The 22,735-nt window shown below is 41.4% G+C and overlaps 2 protein-coding genes across 2 annotated transcripts; both read right to left on the bottom strand.

Moving 5' to 3' along the window:
• Positions 1-280: 280 nt before the first annotated feature.
• On the bottom strand, positions 281-2,222 carry LOC133955627 (uncharacterized). Its single transcript, XM_062390555.1, has 4 exons — positions 1,957-2,222; positions 1,611-1,851; positions 1,140-1,277; positions 281-798 (listed from the first exon to the last, which is right to left on the bottom strand). Exons 1-4 carry the CDS (start codon positions 2,133-2,135, stop codon positions 529-531), a joined length of 828 nt encoding a protein of 275 aa, XP_062246539.1. The 5' UTR covers positions 2,136-2,222; the 3' UTR covers positions 281-528.
• Positions 2,223-15,829: 13,607 nt separating this feature from the next.
• Positions 15,830-19,922, bottom strand: LOC133955712 (uncharacterized). The gene is made up of 4 exons (XM_062390697.1): positions 19,662-19,922; positions 19,315-19,555; positions 18,491-18,628; positions 15,830-16,302 (listed from the first exon to the last, which is right to left on the bottom strand). The coding sequence occupies exons 1-4, from the start codon at positions 19,829-19,831 to the stop codon at positions 16,033-16,035; spliced, it is 819 nt and encodes a 272-aa protein (XP_062246681.1). The 5' UTR covers positions 19,832-19,922; the 3' UTR covers positions 15,830-16,032.
• Positions 19,923-22,735: the final 2,813 nt, after the last annotated feature.

Below are 22,735 nucleotides of genomic sequence, written 5' to 3'. Positions count from 1 at the left end.
ACCTGAGTGTTCCCAAGATTTCAGTGTTGTTGTGAACGCACCTGGAGAATCTCCTGCTGCGTTCTTCATATGTGAAAGGGAAAACTTAGGAGAAACTCTTGACCCCTTTCTCCAGACAGTTTCTGGAGTTAATGTCTGGAACCTTCGTGTGATGCCTGTAAACAATCTTTATGGCGTGGAGAGACATCGATTGGACAGACAAATTCGATTAAAACTTGATCTTATGCATCAAAGCTTTTTGAAAAAAGGAGACAGAGCAGGTAGATTGCAGGTTGTTTATTGCATCCGTCTATAAAGTACACATACAGATAAGATATTATTTTTCCATATTCATCTTGATATGTAAATCACATTTGACAGCAACGGAGTACTTTGTTCGTATTACAATAAAAAGACAGGAATTGTTTCAAAGCTCCACAGCTGGCCAGATGTGTGTGTGTGAGTGTGTGTGTGTGTTTTTGTGTGTGTGTGAGAGAGAGAGAGAGAGAGCGAGAGAGAGAGAAAGAGAGAGAGAGAGATCTTCCTCTGTTAGACCTCTTTCAGCAGAAGGCCATAAGGACGGATGGCCCTCTCTACCATCTCCTGCTCTTCATCTTCTGAATTTCCCTTTGGGATGGGAACCAGCCAGTAGAGGTTGTTAACGTACTTCTTTCTGTACTCAGGGTTGATTCGATTCTGCAGAACCACTTTGTACGTCTTGCCATTCTTGCTGGAGGTGAACGTTTTGGCGTAGCGGTTCGCCTCACTTATGTCCGGTGTGGAGTAAATCCCCCTGCCATAGGCCTGCCCTGGTCCTGGCTGTTAAATAGAAGTATGAATTAGAATTTATTAACATTTATGGAATTTGTACAATAACATTTATATCAATCATTTTAACAATTACAACAATGATTTTATTACAGTACCATTATTGAAATACAGTGTGTTATTGTCTTAGCAACGTTGACAGTAATCACATCCTGGTCTTTTTCTCTCAGGCCTTCAATGTTTTTTAAGCTTTCAAATTATATTTATTACTCTTAAATAAAAATGGTAAAGAAGAGAGGAGATATTTTTCATTTTGTGGTTTGAAAAAAATTATACTGTGAATGTGTGATTCTACAGCATTCACACTGATAACAATGGATATGTAATCAAACCTTGTAGTGATCTCCAATGATGCCTTCGGCACCAGTCTTTGATGTCCCGTGGTAAGACACAGGCCACTCCCCTGGGCTTGACTGAGTGCCACGGTACGTGGTTCCCAGCCAGGTAGTCCCAGCATACTTGTCCAGCACCTGCAACAAATTGTTGACATTACATGATTTGGATGGTTTCTAATGAAGCAGATATGTTTGTTGCCTCTTGGCATGCTTTGTGTTTTTGTGAGCAGGATAACATAAAACGTGAAATACAGATTTGCACCAAACTTGTTGGAGGATTGAGACATTGGGCCAGAGAAGAACAAACTCAATCACTTTCCTTAAAGGAGACAGTTGGTAGATTTGGTTTCCACCCATCACTTTTCTCTTCCCCATTCCACTAAATGGTATTTGATGTAGAGCAGTTTCACAAAAAGACTGGAAGGAGGTTCTGAAATTACAAGTCAACTTTAACAAAGACACACCCACCTTGAGTCCAAATCGGTACCAACCACATGGACGCTCATACTTCTCTCCACCTCTCCAATAGGTCTCAGTCTCAGTCAGGTTTTTGAAATCATAGTCATACTGTGGGGCAAAGAATTCATCCTCATCCATTATGAGATTCTTTTGGATCATAACAACCGCCTCGTCCAGTTCGGGAAAGTCAGATCCACCACTGCCGTCCAGGATGAACTTGATGGAGTTGAAGCAGGATCTTGACACTTCGCTAAAGTGTGAAGGAAAGAGATGTATATTAGAAAAATGCATTCTCTAACTTTACAGAATAAAATCTGATCTCATGATTTATGGTAAGAAAAGCTCCACTAATTACGAGTGTTCATCTCCATCAACGACAGTCGGGATGAGAAGCTTGATGGACAGATTCTGCTGTGGTCCCACTTGAAGTTTACTTCTGGACAAACCAGCTGGTGATGCTTGTTGCTGGACAGACGTCACGTTGCCGTTGCAGAGTGCTCCCAGAGCCTCCAGTGCAATGCTTCTATCAACCATGTTTACAGTGAGCTCTCGTCCTACAGAAGTAATGAAGGAACTTTTCTGGAATGAAACCGAGGGTTCGGAGCTCCTGTCCTGCGTGGAATAAGGAAACCCAGTGATCTGTACGAGGACCTAGAGGTCATATTTATATGCAAACACTTTGTGATAAACACAGGTGCGGATTTGGGTGTGGCAAAGATAAAAAGTTTACTACCTTTTTTTCTTCACAGTAACAGGAACAGTCTGATGAAATCTTCCAGAGAAATGGGGTCAGACGCACACGTGTTCAATTACATATTATAAGGACAGTGGATTAGTCGTCTGCTTTAAGCATTAAATAAAATGGGATTCAAACTTTCACTGTTGAGCTACCTGTGAATATTTATCATTGAATAAATACATGTCGTACATAAAAAGCTAAGTATTATCAATAATGTCATTTCAGATTCGTCTGGGATTTAACATTCATACATTATATGAAATTTTATATTTTCCCAAAAAAGTGCGATATTATTTTTGCTACATTTTTAAATGACAAACTATATCACAAACTGTTGGCTGGCAATAGCATGTTGATATAAATTGGAATAGAAATATAAAATAAGAGGTCACCTTGTTTTTAATGACAGGTATTAATAGTTAAAGGTTCTGGTATTTTCTCTCTTGCTTCATACTTGTCTGGAAGCACAGACACTTACTGAGAGTTGAGTTCTCCATGGAAGAATCTTTGTCTTTATTCTCTTTTAAGATACAAGCCCACACGCCAACATTAACCAACAACCCAGTGTTCTGCAGATGATAAAAAGACCACAAATGTATTTGTCCTGCCAAGTGTTCTTATATCTCAAAACAAAATAAAATGGGAATTTGGTGCTGCTTGATTGGATTTAAGGGAACAGTTGGGCCTTAGTGGACGACTGTAACCTACTAAGAGTCATTGTAGTTCTGAAGTGAAAGCGACTTGTAGTCGTTTTAAACGACCGGTTTCAGTTAGGTTATGATAGGGGTTCAGAACCTGTCAATTATCAGGTTTCAATGTTGGTGGACAGAGACAGGAACATCAGTATACATTAGTGACAAGAACAACATTTATTCAAACATTAATATGAGCAGTGAGACAGAGACGATGAAAAGTACAGTCAGGTGCAGAAAAACTTCAGCATTCTCTGAATATTTTCATAATTTAAAACATAATAATCAGAATTCAGTAAAGATTTCACTGATTTAAACTCTGTCGTTGTCTTAACTGGATCATCATCAGAGTTTCTGGAGACAGAAACCAGTTGAGTCCAGTTTACTGCAGAGGCCGGCAGGTCGACGTGTTCAGGAGGATGTGGATCAGAAGGAGAGGTTGATGAGCGTTGTTCTCCTTCTTGTCTTCTGGACTCCACCTGATGAGTGGAGAGCTCAGGTTGATCAGCTGCTTTAACGAAACAACACATTTTTAGTTGAGCTTTTTGAAAACACATCTTAACATTTTCTTTTTAATCATGATTTTTTACTTCATCTCCTCTAAATAAAACAGAATAAAATCTGATCTCACAATTTATGGTAAGAGAAGCTCCACTAATTACGAGTGTTCATCTCCATCAATGACAGTCGGGAGAGAAGCTTGATGGACAGATTCTGCAGTGGTCCCACTTGAAGGTTCCTTCTGGACAAACCAGCTGGTGATGCTTGTTGCTGGACAGACGTCACGTTGCCAGTGCAGAGTGCTCCCAGAGCCTCCAGTGCAATGCTTCTATCAACCATGTTTACAGTGAGCTCTCGTCCGTCAGAAGTAATGAAGGATCTTTTCTGGAAGGAAACTGAGGGTCATGAACTCCTCACCTCAGGCTGCATGGAATAAGGAAACCCAGTGATCAGTACGAGGACCTAGAGCTCATATTTATATGCAGCACATTGTGAAACACACAGTTCAGGATTTGGGTGTGGCAAAAATAAAAAGTTTACAACCTTAGTTACAGGAACAGTCTGATGAAATCTTCCAGAGAAATGGGGTCAGACACACACGTGTTCAATTACATAATAAGAGGACAGTGGATTAGTCATCTGCTTTAAGCATTAAATAAAATGGGACTCAAACTTTTCACTGTTGGGCTACATGTGCATATTTATCATGTAATAATTACATGTAGTACATAAAAAGCTAAGAATTATCAATAATGTCATTGCAGATCCGTCTGGGATTTAACATTCATGCATTAGATGATGACCGAAAGGACGAGATCGCGGGTACAAGCGGCCGAGATGAGTTTCTCAGAAGGGTGGCTGGCGTCTCCCTTAGGGATAGGGTGAGAAGCTCAGTCATCCGTGAGGAACTCAGATTAGCGCCGCTGCTCCTTTACTTAGAAAGGAGTCAGCTGAGGTGGTTCGGGCATCTGGTAAGGATGCCCACTGGGCACCTCCCTTGGGAGGTTTTCCAGGCACGTCCAGTGGGGAGGAGACCTCGGGGAAGACCCAGGACTAGGTGGAGAGATTATATCTCAACACTGGCCTGGGAACGCCTCGGGATCCCCCCGTCAGAGCTGGTCAATGTGGCCCGGGAAAGGGAAGTCTGGGGCCCCCTGCTTGAGCTGCTCCCCCCGCGACCCGACCCCGGATAAGCGGATGACGATGAGAGGATGAGAGGTGAGAGGCATTAGATGAAATTTAAAATTTTCAAAAAAGGTGAGATATTATTTTTGCTACATTTTTAAATGACAAACTATATCACAAACTGTTGGCTGGCAATAGCATGATGATAGTTGGAATATAAATTTACAATAAGAAGTCACCTTGTTTTTAATGACAGGTAGTAATAGTTGAAGGTTCTGGTATTTTCTCTCTTGCTTCATACTTGTCTGGAAGCACAGACACTTACTGACAGTTGAGTTCTCCATGGAAGAATCTTTGTCTTTATTCTCTTTTAAGATACAAGCCCACACGCCAAGATTAACCAACAACACAGTGTTCTGCAGATGATAAAAAGACCACAAATGTATTTGTCCTGCCAAGTGTTCTTATATCTCAAAACAAAATAAAATGGGGAATTTGGTGCTGCTTGATTGGATGTAAGGTAACTGTTTGGCCTTGGTGGTCGACTGTAACCTACTAAGAGTCATTGTAGTTCTGAAGTGAAAGCGACTTGTAGTCGTTTTAAACGACCGGTTTCTGTTAGGTTATGATAGGGGTTCAGAACCTGTCAATTATCAGGTTTCAATGTTGGTGGACAGAGCAGAGACAGGAACATCAGTATACAGTAGTGACAATAACAACATTTATTCAAACATTAATATGAGCAGTGAGACAGAGACGATGAAAAGCAAAGTCAGGTGAGGAAAAACTTTGAATATTTTATATAATAATAATTTAATTATAAATTTAATATAATTTAAAACATGATACTCAGAATTCAGTAAAAATTTCAATGATTCAAAACGCTGTCGTTGTCTTATCTGGGTCATCATCAGAGTTTCTGGAGACAGAAACCAGTTGAGTCCAGTTTACTGCAGAGGCCAGCAGGTCCACGTGTTCAGGAGGATGTGGATCAGAAGGAATGGTAAATGGATTTGTATTTATATAGCGCTTTTCTAGTCTTGATGACCACTCAAAGCGCTTTACACTACAGTTTCACGTTCACCCAATCACACACACATTCATACAGTGCATCTATCCCAGCACTTTGTTATTCTATGGGGGCCATTCAGGGTTCAGGACACTTCGGCATGCAGATTGTTTAGACTGGGGATCGAACCGCCGACCTTCAGGTTGGAGGACGACCACTCTACCCCCTCAGCCACAGCCGCCAAGGAGAGGTTGATGAGCGTTGTTCTCCTTCTTGTCTTCTGGACTCCACCTGATGAGCGGAGAGCTCAGGTCGATCAGCTGCTTTACAGTTTTTCTCAGTTGTTAACACACAAAAAGCGAAAATTCTGCACAATTTGCACAACCTTCACTTCATGTACCAATCACTCGACCCAATTTGGTACTATTTCACACTCCCTTATCTGCATTAGACTCTGACTTTCATTCTTTACACTCTGATGTCAATTACACATCACCTTGTTGTCAAAACACTACACACAATGTTCAGTTGTTGCACACACTTCTCAAGTAAAATCTCAAAGCATCAACGTACAACACACAAATACTCAAATCTCTAAACATTCAGGTCTGTTGAGCAATTTCACCGCATTTTTTACAGCCGAACAGGAGACTGAAATTGTAGATATGGTTCATACGAACAACTCTATCACACTCAGACAAATAAAAACTAGGATCCTGGCTGACCATGCTACATTTAGAAATTGCCAGACCATCAGCCTCTCTACATTGGAGCGTATTCTTCATAGGACTGCCATGTGGATGAAACAAGTGTTCAGGGTCCCATTTGAACGGAACACAGGCATCAAGGAGTTACGGCGAGAGTTTGTGCTTGTAAGTACCAACATTCAGCACTGACACATGCATGTATTGTACCTGTAATCCAATATTGTTCCTTTTCTACAGTGTGTCACTGTAACCCACTGTGTTGACCTCTCTGTGTCCATACTGTAACTTGCATTCTCATGCTGTCTGTGTCAGCGGATCCAGGAGCATGACACAGCTCATATGTTGAACCAGTACATCTTTATTGATGAGGTGGGATTCAACCTGGTGAAGAGGAGGCGACAGGGCAGAAACCAGCCGTGAGGTCCCCGGACAGCGTGGTGTGAACATCACCATGTGTGCTGCAATGAATCACCATGGGATCTTGCAACGTCATGCCCACCTAGGGGCCTATAACGCTGCCTGTCTCCTCGTCTTCCTGGATGGCCTGCATGACCTGTTGGTACCACCTGGCCAGATGGATGACCCAAAGCGGATCGATCACGTTATCATCTGGAACAATGTGAGCTTCCAATGAGCTGCTCAAGTGCGTGAGTGGTTCCAGGACCACCCCCATTTCTCCGTTCTATACCTTCCACCTTATTCTCCTTTCCTGAATCCCATTGAGGAATTCTTTTCAGCTTGGTGGTGGAAGATATATGAACGGAATCCACAGGACCGGGTCCCACTGCGCAGAGCAGGCCGGTTTACTGTACTGTTCTCTGTGTATACCAAAATAAACCTTTTTATGCTGCATATTTGTGTGCTGTTTTATGTTTGAGTATGAAAAAAGTAGGTCTACAGACATTTTACAAAAGGAGAAATGGCAAAGAGTCATCTTGCAGAGGGAATGTCAGGTTTAGCATTTTGTGTGTGAGGTTTTCAGTTTTGTGTGTGCAGTTTTGAGAAAGCCGTTATTGTTTTATTTTTGGTTCTTTAATTTTCTTTTTAAATCATGAATTTTTCACTTCATCTCCTCTAAATAAAACAAATTCTTTAAGAGCAGGTTTTATGCATGGGGGAACTACACAATGTGATATGTTTATCCCTTTTTTACTCAAAAAACATGAGCACTGTGGTCTGGCAGCCAGAGATCCCTTCACTTGCCACTCCTAATAAAAACACATTTGTTGTTATGTTACAAATTTGAAGCAACATCAGCGCTATCAATTCATTTACTAATGGATTGAAGTAACTTGAAGGATTATCACCAGTTTTTAAAAATGGACAAACGACTTTAAAATGCACCAATTTTCACTTTAATTCTAATCCTTTTAGGTGTGAATTAATTGATGGATTTCATATTATTTGATCAGTTTAAAGGGAGTTTTACCACTTAAAGATATGCTTATCATCCAATATATACTGTAAAACAGATTGATTTATGCACTTGTTATACCTAAAATTTATTTAAATCATCTTCTCTAAACTTCACCAACATGTACATAAACATGATTTTGCTTGGGTTGTGGAAATAGCTCTGACACAATATTGACATATAGTTGGTCGCTACTTACTACGGAAGGAAATATTTGACTCTTCAGAGCAGTGAGACTGGACATAACAGTTACAGTTTTTCACAATTGTTAACACGCGTTTTTCAAAACAATAACGGCTTTCTCAAAACTGCACACAGAAAACTGAAAACCTCACACACACAATGTTAAACCTGACACTCCCTTTGACTCTTGGCCATCAAATCTCTTACCTGTTAACAAAATGGAACTCCTGTTTTCATTTGGTACACACAGCCATATTTTCAAATGACACACACATACCATTCATTGAGTACACACAACTAAGGATTTGCTTGCACACTACAAAGCATTTACAGCACACTGAAGTTCAAAACTGAAAACATAATCATCAAAATGGAACACACCATATGAATAACATGACTCTGGAGAATGAGCCATTTCTCCTTTTGTAAAATGTCTCAGTGTAGGCCTACTTTTTCCATAATCAAACATAAAACAGCACACAAATATGCAGCATAAAAAGGTTTATTTCGGTACACACAGAGAACAGTACAGTACTGTAAACCGGCCAGCTCAACCCCCCCCCCCTTCACAAAAATTACAGTTTTCCACAATTGTTAAGACACGTTTTTCAAAACAATAAAGGCTTTCTCAAAACTGCACACAGAAAACTAAAAGCCTCACACACACAATGCTGACAGGCCTCGACACTCACTCACTTCAGTCTCCTGTTCGGCTGTGTAAATGAGGTGAAATTGCTCAACAGACCTGAATGTTTAGAGATTTGAGTATTTGTGTGTTGTAGGTTGATGCTTTGACATTTTACTTGAGAAGTGTGTGCAACAACTAAACATTGGGTGTAGTGTTTTGACAACAATGTGATGTGTAATTGACATCAGATTGTAAAGAATGAAAGTCAGAGTCTAATGCAGATAAGGGAGTGTGAAGTAGTGCCAAATTGGGTCGAGCGATTGGTACATGAAGTGAAGGTTGTGAAAATTGTGCAGAATTTTCGCTTTTTGTGTGTTAACAATCGTGAAAAACTGTAAAGTTGTGGCTTGGACAAAACAATGAACCGAAAATTACATGGCCGTTTTTAGACATGAACTCTGGATGATACCTGGGACCATTTGTCCACATTTTGCACTTTGCTTTTCACATGTGAAGAAAGCAGCAGGAGATTGTGCGGGTCGGACACGTTTCCACCAGGAAAACATTCAGAATATTTAGGTGCTAATTGGCATCTGGGTAGAAAGCATGTGTTTTGGTTTACAGCACATAAACAGCGGCATCTGCCCTTATGTCCAGAGTTCTTGGATCTCATTGTCTTTGCTAGTTGGCATCTTCTCCTACAATGTGCACTAGAGAACTGCGCTGAGCGCCTCGCTGAGTGCCGCGCAGAGCGGGGTGGGGCGCTGGACCGGGAGGGGGAAATGTGATGCCGGGTTCCAACCATACACAGAAGCGCGGTGCTCCGGACAGTGATTCTCAGTTTGAGAATCACTGTCCTACATGCATGGCTCTTCTTCTTCATCCAGATATATTAGCATTATTTTAATCACGTGTTAGAAATATCATCAACACTCCCACGCGATCGCGGTGAATCCTTCAGAAGATATCCGGCTGAGTTCTTGCAATGAATCTCTGCATTATTTGACTCAGCCATTTGGGTTTTCACATACAGCCCCTCCAGATCATTTCAGTTTTTTTGTGTGCATGTCTGAAAGCTAATTATGATGCTCCGTGAAGCTGAATAGCTACACACTCAAGTGATAAATTCTCTGTAGGCTTACGAAGGCCTGTCAACATACTTTTAGACTTTTAGCATAACTTCACACATTATTGCTGTGAAAGTGCTTAAATATATTGTCTGTGGATATAAGCAGATGTGAGGCGTCACCTGAGTTGTGGTGCAGGTCTTGTCATTGCCCGGATCAAGTCGGGGGTGTTGTTTAGATCCAACAGGAGAATCTATCAATAGAACAGAGGGTGATGAGGATCTGTAAGGTAATGGAGAAAAATTCAGCCACCTAGGCACAAATAAATAGGACACAAACAAATTATAATATCTGTTAACAATGGACTGAACATGGTTCAATAAAAAAAAAATTAGTTTCAGATTATTGATTTATAATTAAGTGAAGAGACAAGACACATTGTCTTGATCAGATTCAAGTTTTGTGCCACCAGAATTGTTTTTACTCGGAACCAACAGAAAACCAACACCTGAGATGAGAGCAAGTCTGACAAGGCTACAGACTAGAAAGAGACAAACATGACACATTGAGAAGTCTCACTGACAGACCTCAAATGTCATCGGGATCAAAAGCTGGATCAAGACGAGGCCACAAAATGTGGGAACAAAAAGCTGTGATCAACAAGATCGAATCCTCTCATGAGTTTACAAAGAGCCAAAAGACGAAAAGCGGCACAAAGACGGGATACCTGTTACATTCTGGTCTCTGGTTGGAGGTCATAATGTTAATTTACATGTTCTATGATGAGTTCACTCATGTGAAACCACTGGAACTTGAACTTGCCCTTATCTCCTGCACATTGACACTGCTTAGTCTCTGCTTTATGTCAAACAGAAGAAACTACTGAGCTCTCAGTTTTTAAATAGGCAGTGTTTCTGTTGAAAAATATGTCTTCATATTCTCTTCATAGGCAGTATTTCCACAGCTCACAAGAGCTAATTGTCACGGTCAAGCAGAGCTGTGAAAACACAGATAGGTTCCAGCTGGCCAAGGTGACGGTTGTCCTAGCAACCAAGGTCATAGCACAGACCCATCTATAGCACTTCTGTCCGTCCTGGGAGAGGGATCCCTCACATGTGGCTCTCTCTGAGGTTTCTACGTATTTTTACCCTGTTAAAAGGGTTTTTAGTAGTTTTTCCTTACTCTTGTTGAGGGTTAAGGACAGAGGGTGTCACACCCTGTTATAGCCCACCAGAAGAATTGTAACTTGTGAATATGGGCTATACAAATAAAATTTGAAAAACTACGAAAAACTACGAAAAACTACGAAAAAAGCCTTTAACAGGGTAAAAATACATAGAAACCTCAGAGAGAGCCACATGTGAGGGATCCCTCTCCCAGGACGGACAGAAGTGCAATAGGTGCCACGAATATGGTCGACTCATGCCGGGAAGATCTCTCCCCCCCACTCTCCCTCTGTGTGGCGTTATGAAGCCGAATGGCCCTGGGGACAAAGGACCTCCTCAGCCTTTCCGATGAGCATGACAATGACAGGAGTCTGCCACTGAAAACGCTCCTCTGACCTATGAGAGTTTTGTGAAGTGGGTGGTGCTCATTGTCCAAGATAGACCGCAACCTACTCAGGGTCCTGCTCTCTGCCACTGTTGTGAGGCAGTCCAGTTCAGAGCCAACAACAGCTCCCGCCTTCCTCACCAGCCTATCCAGTCGCCCTGCATCCCTCTTCTTTATACTGCCTCCCCAGCACACAACAGCATAAAAAAGGACGCTGGCAACAACAGACTGGTAGAACATGCGCAGGAGTTTGTTGCAGATGTTGAACGACCTCAACCTCCTCAGGAAGTAGAGCCGGCTCTGACCCTTCTTGTAGATTGCATCAACATTTGTTGACCAGTCCAGTTTATTGTCCATATGGACTCCTAAATATTTGAAGGTGTTGACCACCTTAATTAATTATATAAGGCAGCAATTTCTGTTTGTTTTTTTACTTGGGTAAATCCAAGTTACATTGAAGGTTCAAGTTGCAGTCATCCTTTTCTGAAAATATCCCCTACACTGATATCGGCCGCAAAGACTGATGCGTCTGTACTCTGGGGAAGTGGGCACAAGGTTCAGGCTGGGCTTTATATGTCAATGTGTAAAGAACAGCCCACTCAGGATCAGGTTACACAGGCGTATCAATGTTTTATAGACTGCAGCTTTAAGTAGTTTCACTTTCACGTCTCAGAAAAATACTCTCTGCCATGAAATTGCATCAGGGTCTTCACTCCTGGCTGTCACCATTATCATCTGAAAACAAGTGGAATCATTTGATTTGTCCACCAAAACACAGTCTTTATCTGCAAGATTATGACAACCAATTCTCCCCTGGGAGTTTTTCCTAAACTCCAAGATGAAAAACTGTTAATTAAATTTTTTTTTGTCTTAAAGGTGACATATTATGCCCATTTTACCACAGTTGATATGGCTCCTTTGGGTCTTAATGAAATGTCTGTAACATTTTTTGGTCAAAATACTACAAGAATCAGTTAAAACAGCACCTTTTTACCCTGTCTAAAACAGCCCTCCTCAGATTGACCTGTTTTGAGTGCTGTCTGGGGACACACACACAGGCGCCCGACAACACCGTACAGGGAGCCGCTGCAGCGCCGCGGGTTGCCGACCCCTGGCTACTGCAAAAGAATGATTATTTTACAGTTCCACCGTTAAAGAGATGCGGACGTCAAAAGTTTTGACTCAAAACATTAGTTCTGCCTCACATTTCCCCTCCCGACACAATTTGAGAATCACTGCATTTGGGAGACCCAGAGGTGAACTGTCCCCCGCGCCCCCTCCCCTTCCCCCTTCTCACACAGCATCAAGCAGGAGCACCTGCAGTTGCCAATTCCCCACACAGTGAAATGATAGTAAATAGTTTGGTTAGTGCAGGGTATGGCAACCTGCGGCTCCGGAGCTGCATGCGGCTCTTCAGCCCCTCTGCAGTGGCTCCCTGTACAGTTCTGTGCGTGTTGCGCATATTTTTCGCGAACGTGAACTTTATGTATCAGTTTCACGTACATTTTTTAAATCATCATCGTATCAAGGCATCATGAAATACCAGGAGCGGGCGATGTGTGTGTGTGTGTGTGTGTGTGTGTGTGTGTGTGTGTGTGTGTGTGTGTGTGTGTGTGTGTGTGTGTGTGTTCGCGCTCCCAGATGGCGCACTGGTCAGGGGCTCCGCCCCCCGCCCCGCTCTCTCGCCCAGAGAGACACAGTGAGATTAGAGCTCATTCACGTGGGGCACTGACTCACCGGCTGCTTCTTAACAGCGGAAACAGTGAAAACACTGAGTTTCTCTGATCACAGCTGCTCAGAGTTCAGCGCTGCAGCTTCCAAAAAGAAAGGCTGGGAGGAAAATAGAGTTTAATTCTGCGTGGACAGATTAATTTGCTTTCACTGCCAACGATGCAGGTTTACCTGTTTGGTTGATATGTGGCGAGGAATTAGCAAACAATAAGAAATGTAATGTTGAATGATATTTCCAGAGCAAGCACCAAGCATCTGCTGAAAAGAGATGAGAAAAAAAAAACATATTTCTGTTTTTCATTTATTTCAAAGTAGGCCTACACATGTATTTTGTTCTCCTATTCATAAGAGTTTGGTGTTTTCCTTTTTGTAACAGGTTAAAATAGCCGTTAAATGTCAACAGTTTTTTTTTATTGTCGTTCTATAATTTAATAAATGCAACAAACTATAGTTTTTATATATATATTGTATAACTATATATATAACTTTATAACCTGTGTTATCAAATATGTTTTGCGGCTCCAGACTTACAGAATTTGGGGGAAGAGGGGGGGAAATGGCTTTCGATAGTAAAGGCCTCAGGATGCTTCTCTGAGTCCGTTGTGGACTGACGGACGGACGGATCAAACGGACCCTTTTTGATTTATAGTTCTACCAGCCTTTTTGTTGTGAAAACAATTCACCGCCAGAACAGTAGATTGCGCAACGGAAGTCGAGCTTAGAGAAGCCTACCTCATGAGGTATATAGAAGAAGTCCACGCTGGTTTATTAACGTTCTCCCGGCTCCTCACACACAGTGAACGATGGCAACTCAACAGAAAAAGGATGTTGATGACGCGACAGTTTTTGCTGAAATAAAGTGACACCCAGCGGGTCAAAATGCTTATGTTATCGTGTCTTAATGCAGCAGTTCCCCGGTCTTAAAAGGTGACACACAAATATAAAGTGTTCCTTTGTTTACAGTATGGCTACTGATGGCACAAAGTGTATTTTTGTAATCAATGTTTTTATTATACTTTTTTTGTATTCATTACCTCTGTCCCAGCCAGTACTTTTAATAACTATGTTTAAAAAGCTCTTTGGCATTCTTTCTAGCAATCTTTCTGACAATAAAAGTGTATAGAAACAGTTGTGTGCTTTTAATGTTTGATATGTAACATGTCAACAATTGACACGTGTAAGATGAGCAGTTAGCAAAGTAATAGAGAGAGAAGAGTAATTTATTGTATTTTATTCCTCAGTCATATTTGTATTGCGGAAATGACTGATATCTCATCCATAAAAAAAAAGAAAAGCTTACTGCTCTATTCCTCTTAGACGTAAAGGCCCATAATCTGCCCTATAGATATTGAATGCATTCTGCAGTGAGAACACATTCAAACATACGTCCTACATCTCCATGAGAGGGGGAGGGGTGAGAAGGGGGAGGAGTGAGAGGGGTGAAAGGGGGCGGGATAAAATGGGGGCGGGGTGAGAGAGGGGCAGGGCCCTCTAAACAGGTCAATCTGAGGAGGGCTGTTTTAGACAGGGTAAAAAGGTGCTGTTTTAAATTATCCTTTAGGTATTTTAACCAAAAAATGTTACAGACATTTCATTAAGACCCCAAGGAACCATATAAACTGTGGAAAAATGGGCATAATATGTCCCCTTTAAGTTATAATGTGGCGACACACACAGAAGCTAGCGTTAGCTTGCTGCTGCTACCCGTGAGACACGGCCCCCTCACTGGTACGTCCGGCAGCTTCCCACAAACAGCTGTTTTATAGTTATACCTGCTGCTTCAACCGGGCCGACACACACACACAGATACCCGTAAACCATCTAAGTGGCCACAGCGCCAGAGACACGGTCCCCTCACCGACAGGTCCCACCAGAAGGGATCCACTGACATGGAGCCAGCCGACCAAGGACATCACCCAGCGAGCCCGAGCACTTTTTCCAGAGTTTTTGGGACAGTCGACATGCCAGATACTCACATTAACGTGTGGAAGCACTACAAAAGTGGAATTTTCATAATATGTCCCCTTTAAGCTCAAATGGAAACCTTATTCTTACAATTAAAAGGTCTAAAACAAATATAAGGTTATTTATTGTTTCATTTGCTTTTCACCCATAGATATTTTCAATAGAAAAGCATGAACAATAGAGCTTTTTGCAGACATGCACTGTACTTCAGATAAACTGACATTCTCCAGAGGGGCTGCGTGGAAGAATGCAACTGTCCAAGTGAGAGTTTCTCCTGCCTGGCCCTGAGTAAAAACTCAGGCTAATGATGACATTTCTGAAAGAAATATACAAAAAGACAAAAAGAATAAATATATCTCAGGATGAAAAAGCAGTGGCATACACATAGAAGACACAATTGAAGGCAGGCACGTGCAAAGATAGACCCCTAGTCGTGCTCAAGCACTGGCCCTTTTGCCCTGGATGAGAAAAGTGCCCTTCTGCTGGAGCCAAATCTTTTCTTCATTCATCAATATTTAAGAATAAAATTTAGTCTGTCTGTCATCAATTCCCCCCTAATGTGTGTGATATCTGACGGGGCATTTATTTGATCTCTTGTGAGAATTTCGCCCCGACATTCTCTGCGGCGCTCACAGCAGACGTATGCTCTACCCCTTACCTGAGTGTTCCCAAGATTTCAGTGCTGCTGTGCAACACATCTGGAGAATCCCCTGCTGCGTTCTTCATATGTGAAAGGGAAAACTTAGGAGAAACTCTGGATCCTATTCTCCAGACAGTTTCTGGAATTCATGTCAGAAACCTTCTTGTGATGCCTGTAAACAATCTTTATGGCGTGGAGAGACATCGATTGGAGATAAATTAATTTAAAAGTTGATCTTATACATCAAAGCTTTTTGAAAAAAGGAGACAGAGCAGGTAGATTGCAGGTTGTTTATTCCATCCGTCTATAAAGCACACATACAGATAAGATATTATTTTTCCATATTCATCTCGATATCCCAATGACATGAGGTGGCATAGGAATACTTTGTACGTATTACACTATAAAAGAGAGGAATTCTTTCAAAGCCAAACAACAGATATGTGTGTGTGTGAGAGAGAGAGATAGATCTTCCTCTGTTAAACCTCTTTTAGCAGAAGGCCATAAGGACGGATGGCCCTCTCTACCATCTCCTGCTCTTCATCTTCTGATTTTCCCTTTGGGATGGGGACCAGCCAGTAGAGGTCGTTAACGTACTTCTTTCTGTACTCAGGGTTGATTCGATTCTGCAGAACCACCTTGTACGTCTTGCCATTCTTGCTGGAGGTGAATGTTTTGGCGTATTGGTTCGCCACACCTATGTCCGGTGTGGAGTAAATCCCCCTGCCATAGGCCTGACCTGGTCCTGGCTGTTAAATAGAAGTATGAATTAGAATTTAATAACATTCATTGAATTTGTACAATAACATTTATAAAAATAATTTTAACAATTAAAAAAATTATTGTATTACAGTAGCATCATTGAAATACAGTGTGTTATTGTCTCAGCAACGTTGACAGTAATCACATCGTGGTCTTTTTCTACTTGCTCTCTGGCCTTCAATGTTTTTCTTATGGTTTGCATGTAGTTTTTAGCTTTCAAATTATATTTATTACTCTTAAATAAAAAACGTAAATAAAGCGAAGAGATAATTTTACAGTTTGTGGTTTGAAATCTTTCTTCAGAGAGGCTTCAGTCAGGACATGTTGAAATTAAATGTAAAACTCAAAGGAGTGTGTATGTCTGTGACATTTTATCTGCTCTGAGTATGATTTTTTATTTGCCTCCTATTAAACTGAGTTGATGCAGAAATATCAGAACTGGTTTTTCGTGTTTTTGTTTATTTGCACGGTCTTCAGCACTCCCTCTACGATTACTTTTTCTATAGAATTACTCATGAATGTCCGACGTTCCATGACAATGACCCTTTCACCGGACTTTGCAGACCCAGAAACTTTTTTAGAGATTTTGGTCGGAGGAGACGCAGGCGAGGGAAGCGCGCTGGAGCGCTGGTCAGAATGCGAGAGCGGGGGTTCCGAACTACGCTCCCGGCGTTACACCTGGCAAACGGCCGCTCTCTGCCCAACAAAATGGATGGACTTCTGCTCCTAAAGAAGATAAACAGGGATTTATCCAGATCTTCTGCGCTGTGCTTCACTGAAACCTGGCTTGTTGAGTGCATCCCTGACAGCATCCTTCATCTGCCGGGCTTCCAACTCCACCGCGCGGACCGTGTTACGGAACTAACGGGGAAAACGAGGGACCAAAAACACACTGGACCATTGCTACACAATACTGAAGAATGCATATCGCTCTGTTCCCCGTGCAGCTTTGGGACTCTGTGATCACTGCCTGCTTCATCTCCTCCCAAGCTACAGGCAGAAACTAAAATCTCCAAAGCCTGTGGTGAAAACTGTGAGGAAATGGACCAACGAGTCAAAGCTGGAGCTACAGGCCTGATTTGACTGCACTGACTGGAGTGTTTTTGAGGCTGCAGTCACATCACAGGACGAACTCGCTGACACTGTGACATCGTATGTCAGTTTCTGTGAAGGCATGTGTGTTCCCACCAAAACGTAATGCATATTTAATAACAATAAACCGTGGTTCTCAGCAAAGCTCAAGCGGCTTCGTCAAGCCAAAGAGGAGGCCTTCATGAGTGGGGACAGGATCCTGTTCAACCAGGCCAGGAACACACTGACTAAGGAGATCAGAGTGGCAAAGAGGAACTACTCTGAAAAGCTGAAAATCAGGTTTTCAGCTAACGACCCTGCATCAGTGTGGAGAGGCCTGCAGGACATCACCAACTAAAGGAAAACCTCCCCCCGCCCCATGGAGAGCCCTAAACTGGCTGGGGATCTGAAATATGTTTTACTGCAGGTTTGATCACCCCACATTAACACCTCTCACCCGCTCCAACCCAGACTTCACACATACTTCAATAACTGTCTGGTTTGGATCGGCCATCTGCGGGAAAGATGATCGGTGCCAATCTGCCCACCATCCAGGACCTGTACACTTCCAGAGTCAGGAACGGGCAGGAAATATCACTGCAGACCCCTCACACCCTGGACACAACCTATTCCATCTCCTCCCCTCCGGGAGGCGCTACAGATCACTGTTCACCAAAACCTCCAGACACAAAAACTGTTTCTTCCCCCACGCCGTCTCACTCCTGAACAGCCAATCCACCGTGGCACTGGGCAATAACCCTGGTTCTTTATAATAACTAACCACTGTACAAATACTCCGAATTTATATTATATTGTAATTAAATTAAATTATATTATTTATTTCACCCTCACTTTACAACTGTAATACTCATACCATTCAATATTTATCCCTGCACTTCATTTCTTTCTTTTACTTAGACCATCGCATTGTTTGTTTTGTTTTGTGTTGTTATGTGTATTCTATGTAAGAACATTGAGAGACACTTCACCATGTCAAATTCCTTGTTTGTACAACTTACTTGGCCAATTAAACCTGACTCTGATTCTGATTCTGAATGTGATTCTACAGCATTCACACTGATAACAATGGATATGTAATCAAACCTCGTAGTGATCTCCTATGATGCCTTCGGCACCAGTCTTTGATGTCCCGTGGTAAGACACAGGCCACTCCCCTGGGCTCGACTGAGTGCCACGGTACGTTGTTCCCAGCCAGGTAGTCCCAGGATACTTGTCCAGCACCTGTTTACAAATTGTTGACATCACATGCTTTGGATGGTTCATGATGAAGCAGAGATGTTTGTTGCCTCTGTGTCTTTCTGTTTGCTTTGTGTTTTTGTGAGCAGGATTACATAAAAAGTGAAGGAGAGATCTGCACCAAACTTGCTGGCGGATTGGGACATTGGGCCAGAGAAGAAAAAATTCAATCACTTTCCTTAAAGGAGACAGTTTGTTAGTTTTGGTTTCCACCCATCACTTTTCTCTTCCCCCTTTCTCTCCTCTGATTCTGCTTGAGGTTTCTCTTTCAGTTAATGAGGGAGTTTTTTATCTCTACAGTTGCCAAAGGAACTGTTGGGTTTTTCTATAATTGTTAAGGTCTCCTTACAATGTGAAGTGCCTGGAGATAATGCTCTGTATGTTGTGATGTCCATACAAATAAAATTGAACTGAATAAATCCAGTGAGCACCCCTTGCTCTGCAGCAGGCATCCAGAGATTAGCAGGTGAACATAGCAGAGGCTTTTAGCAGCTGAAGAGTTATAAAGAATTCTTCTCTCCAATAGATTTGTTATATTATTGATTATTTCTATGTATTGTTGCTTTTTAGCAGCAGGCATGTTTAAATGGTACTTGATGTAGAGCAGTTTCACAAAAAGACTGGAAGGAGGTTCTGAAATTACAAGTCGTGTTTAACAAAGACACACCCACCTTGAGACCAAATCGGTACCAACCACATGGACGCTCATACTTCTCTCCACCTCTCCAATAGGTCTCGGTTTGAGTCAGCTTGGTGAAATCATAGTTATACTGTGGGGCAAAGAATTCGTCCTCATCTATAATGAGATTCTTCTTAACAGCAACAACCGACTTGTCCAGTGCGGGGGAGGCAGCTCGACCACTGGGTTCCAGGATGGACTTGATGTGGTAGAAGCTGGATCTTGACGCTTGGCTGTAGTGTGAAGGAAAGAGCTGTACATTAGAAAAAATGCATTCACTAACTTCACAGAATAAAAACTGATCTCATGATTTAGGGTAAGAAAAGCTCCACAAATTACGAGTGTTCATCTCCGTCAACGACAGTCGGGATGAGAAGCTTGATGGACAGATTCTGCCGTGGTCCCACTTGAGGGTTCTTACTGGACAAACCAGCTTGTTGCTGGACAGACGTCACGTTGCCGTTGCAGAGTGCTCCCAGAGCCTCCAGTGCAATGCTTCTATCAACCATGTTTACAGTGAGCTGTAATGAAGGATCTTTTCTGGAATGAAACTGAGGGTTCGGAGCTCCTGTCCTCTGGCTGCATGGACAAACAAGGAAACCCAGTGATCTGTACGAGGACCTAGGGCTCATATTTATATGCAAACACTTTGTCATACACACATGTCCGGATTTGGGTGTGGCCAAGATTAAAGGTTTAGCAAACTGTTTTTCTTCACACAGTTACAGGAACAGTCTGATGAAATCGTCCAGAAAAATGGGGACAGACACACACATGTTCATACACATATGAGGACAGTGGATTAGTCACCTGCTTTAAGCATTGAATAAAATGGGTCTTATGCTTTTGATGTTGGGCTACCTGTGCATATTTATCTTGCAGTAACATTTTATTTGCTACATTTTCAAAATGACAAACTATATCACAAACTGTCGGCTTGCAATGACATATTATTAAAGGTTCTGGTATTTTCTCTCTTGCTTCATACTTGTCTGGAAACACAGACACTTACTGAGAGTTGAGTTCTCCATGGTCGAATCTTTTTCTTTATTCTCTTTTAAGATACAAACCCACATGCCAACATTAACCAACAACACAGTGTTCTGCAGATGATAAAAAGACCACAAATGTATTTGTCTTTTCAAGTGTTCTTATATCTCAAAACAAAATAAAAAGGGAAATTTGGTGCTGCTTGATTGGATTTAAGGGAACAGTTGGGCCTTGGTGGACGACTTTAACCTACTAAGAGTCATTGTAGTTCTGAAGTGCAAGTGACTTGTAGTCGTTTTAAACGGCCGGTTTCAGTTAGGTTATGATAGGGGTTCAGAACCTGTCAATTATCAGGTTTCAATGTTGGTGGACAGAGCAGAGACAGGAACATCACTATACATTAGTGACAAGAACAACATTTATTCAAACATTAATAAGAGCAGCGAGACAGAGACGATGAAAAGTCAGGTGCAGAAAAACTTCAGCATCCTCTGAATATTTTCATAATTTAAAACATAAAGATTTTAACGATTCAAAACTCTGTCGTTGTCTTAACTGGATCATCATCAGTGTTTCTGAAGACAGAAACCTGATTTTTGATTTTTGACTTCAACGAAACAACACATTTTTGGTTTTGCTATTTGAAAACATCTTAAAATGTATCTTTTAATCATGAATTTTTTATTCATCTCCTCTAAATAAAACAATTGGCTCCATTTCTGGGAAATATCACTTTCAGTTCAACTTAATAATGTGCAACACAGGAACTTTTTTCCCAGAGCCATTAAAGCTGATATCGTCCGCAAAGACGTCAGAAGTTTTGAAGACTTGCAGGATCAATGATCTGAAACTGTAAAATACACTTTTAAAAAGGGCACATCTTTAGTTTGCCTCTTTGCGTACTCCTGTATTCCTATTTCAGTCTGTTATTTCAGAGTTTCACAGTTTCTTCTCAGTCAAGTCAGTCTGGATAACACTGAGAAAACATCTGTAAAAGTCCAGTATGAATGAAGACTGCATATAGATTGTGGTCTAATTCACCTTAAAAGTGTAACTTTCCAACCACAGGGGCGCTGATACATATCCCCTCCTCTGTAATATTTCTCTGTGTCTTTCAAATGAGTGAAATTAAAGTCAAACTTAGGATCGAAGAATTCTTCCTCAACAATAAACGCCTCCCTCAACGCTGATTGAAGAGGAGACCTGTGTGGAGACAAACAAACAAAGGAAAAATAACATGGAACAGATTTGACAGATGCAGGCGTTTGCAACAGACTTCTGCTCAACCCAGCGAGGGGAAAAGAGAAGAGGAAATAAAATGAACAAAATAAAAATACAATGAGAGCAGATATGAAGCCATTGATGGCGAAATTTAAGCTTGATCCAGCCACAAGCTTTGCAACTTGAAGAGATGTTACACCTGCATTGCAGAGGGAAATTGCCTCAAATTTAACGTCTCTATCAGACATTGTGAAGTTGTTGAGGAAGAATAGTGTTGTGCAATATTGCATTAAACGTGATACCATTAAATAGCGTGCCTTTCGGTGTTCGATAATTATCAAAATAAAATATAGAATATTAATATTAAAAACATTTTTATTAAATAACTTGAATTGATTAAAGTTACCTCGGTGCACCACCCTTCAAAGGAAGGGAAAAGATAGCCAATTTATGATTAAGTCTCATTAAAGTATGCACTACAGATTTGGAACTCTGATTAACATTAAATGAATAACTATAAACAAAATTACCATATAGATAGTTAGCAAAGTTGAAAGATATAGAGTTCTTGACACTGTAGCTGTTGGCAAATTTCACAATTATGCAACCTTCATTAAAACATTTGTGAAAGAAAAACATTTATGATGACGATAATAGAGTATAACGACAGAAATTACTAAAGACGTACTTACTATATAAATATGTGTACGTGAGTATGCATGTGTGTGTCTGTGTGAGAGTGTGCTTTCAAAATGGCGGCAGGCCCCTACGAAGGCAATAAATCATCCCCATCAGTATGTGTACGAAATGTAGCAGGGGTCATAGAGATGTGTAAAGAGATATGCGTGTGTGTGTGTGTGTGTGTGTGTGTTGCTGCTAAATTAGAGAAAGTTGCTATATACATGCAGAGAAAGACTGAAAGGGAATAACATCACTTACATTAACTTTCAAATAACTCATAACCAATATATCACAGTTACACGATTCAAACTTATAAACATCACAAGGAATCTAATAAACAGTATTTGCATAGTCTATTATTATTATTAAGCCCAGTTGTGTTACCCGTCCATGGAGAGGGAAATAAAGTTCCCAGGCTGTCCAAAGCCCCGCCCCCCTTTATTTCGGTCGTAATCGAATTCGATGCACTCTAATGATCGTTTCTGACCTAGAGGAACCACAACAAGTCGCGGGAGTTGTTT

Source organism: Platichthys flesus, chromosome 6 (genome assembly GCF_949316205.1).
Source record: "Platichthys flesus chromosome 6, fPlaFle2.1, whole genome shotgun sequence".
Lineage (NCBI taxonomy): Eukaryota > Metazoa > Chordata > Actinopteri > Pleuronectiformes > Pleuronectidae > Platichthys > Platichthys flesus.
The sequence above is the reverse complement of the archived record's forward strand: the minus strand, read 5'-3'. Positions and strand labels throughout refer to the sequence as shown.

Bases quoted from the DNA above. Each gene is read 5' to 3' on its own strand.
- LOC133955627 (XM_062390555.1), bottom strand. From the start codon at position 2,135: ATGGTTGATAGAAGCATTGCACTGGAGGCTCTGGGAGCACTCTGCAAC. The intron at 1,278-1,610 runs GTGGGTGTGTCT...AATTTGTTGCAG, and splicing joins GGTACCGATTTGGACTCAAG to GTGCTGGACAAGTATGCTGG. The intron at 799-1,139 runs GTTTGATTACAT...TCTATTTAACAG, and splicing joins TCATTGGAGATCACTACAAG to CCAGGACCAGGGCAGGCCTA.
- LOC133955712 (XM_062390697.1), bottom strand. From the start codon at position 19,831: ATGGTTGATAGAAGCATTGCACTGGAGGCTCTGGGAGCACTCTGCAAC. The intron at 18,629-19,314 runs GTGGGTGTGTCT...ATTTGTAAACAG, and splicing joins GGTACCGATTTGGTCTCAAG to GTGCTGGACAAGTATCCTGG. The intron at 16,303-18,490 runs GTTTGATTACAT...TCTATTTAACAG, and splicing joins TCATAGGAGATCACTACGAG to CCAGGACCAGGTCAGGCCTA.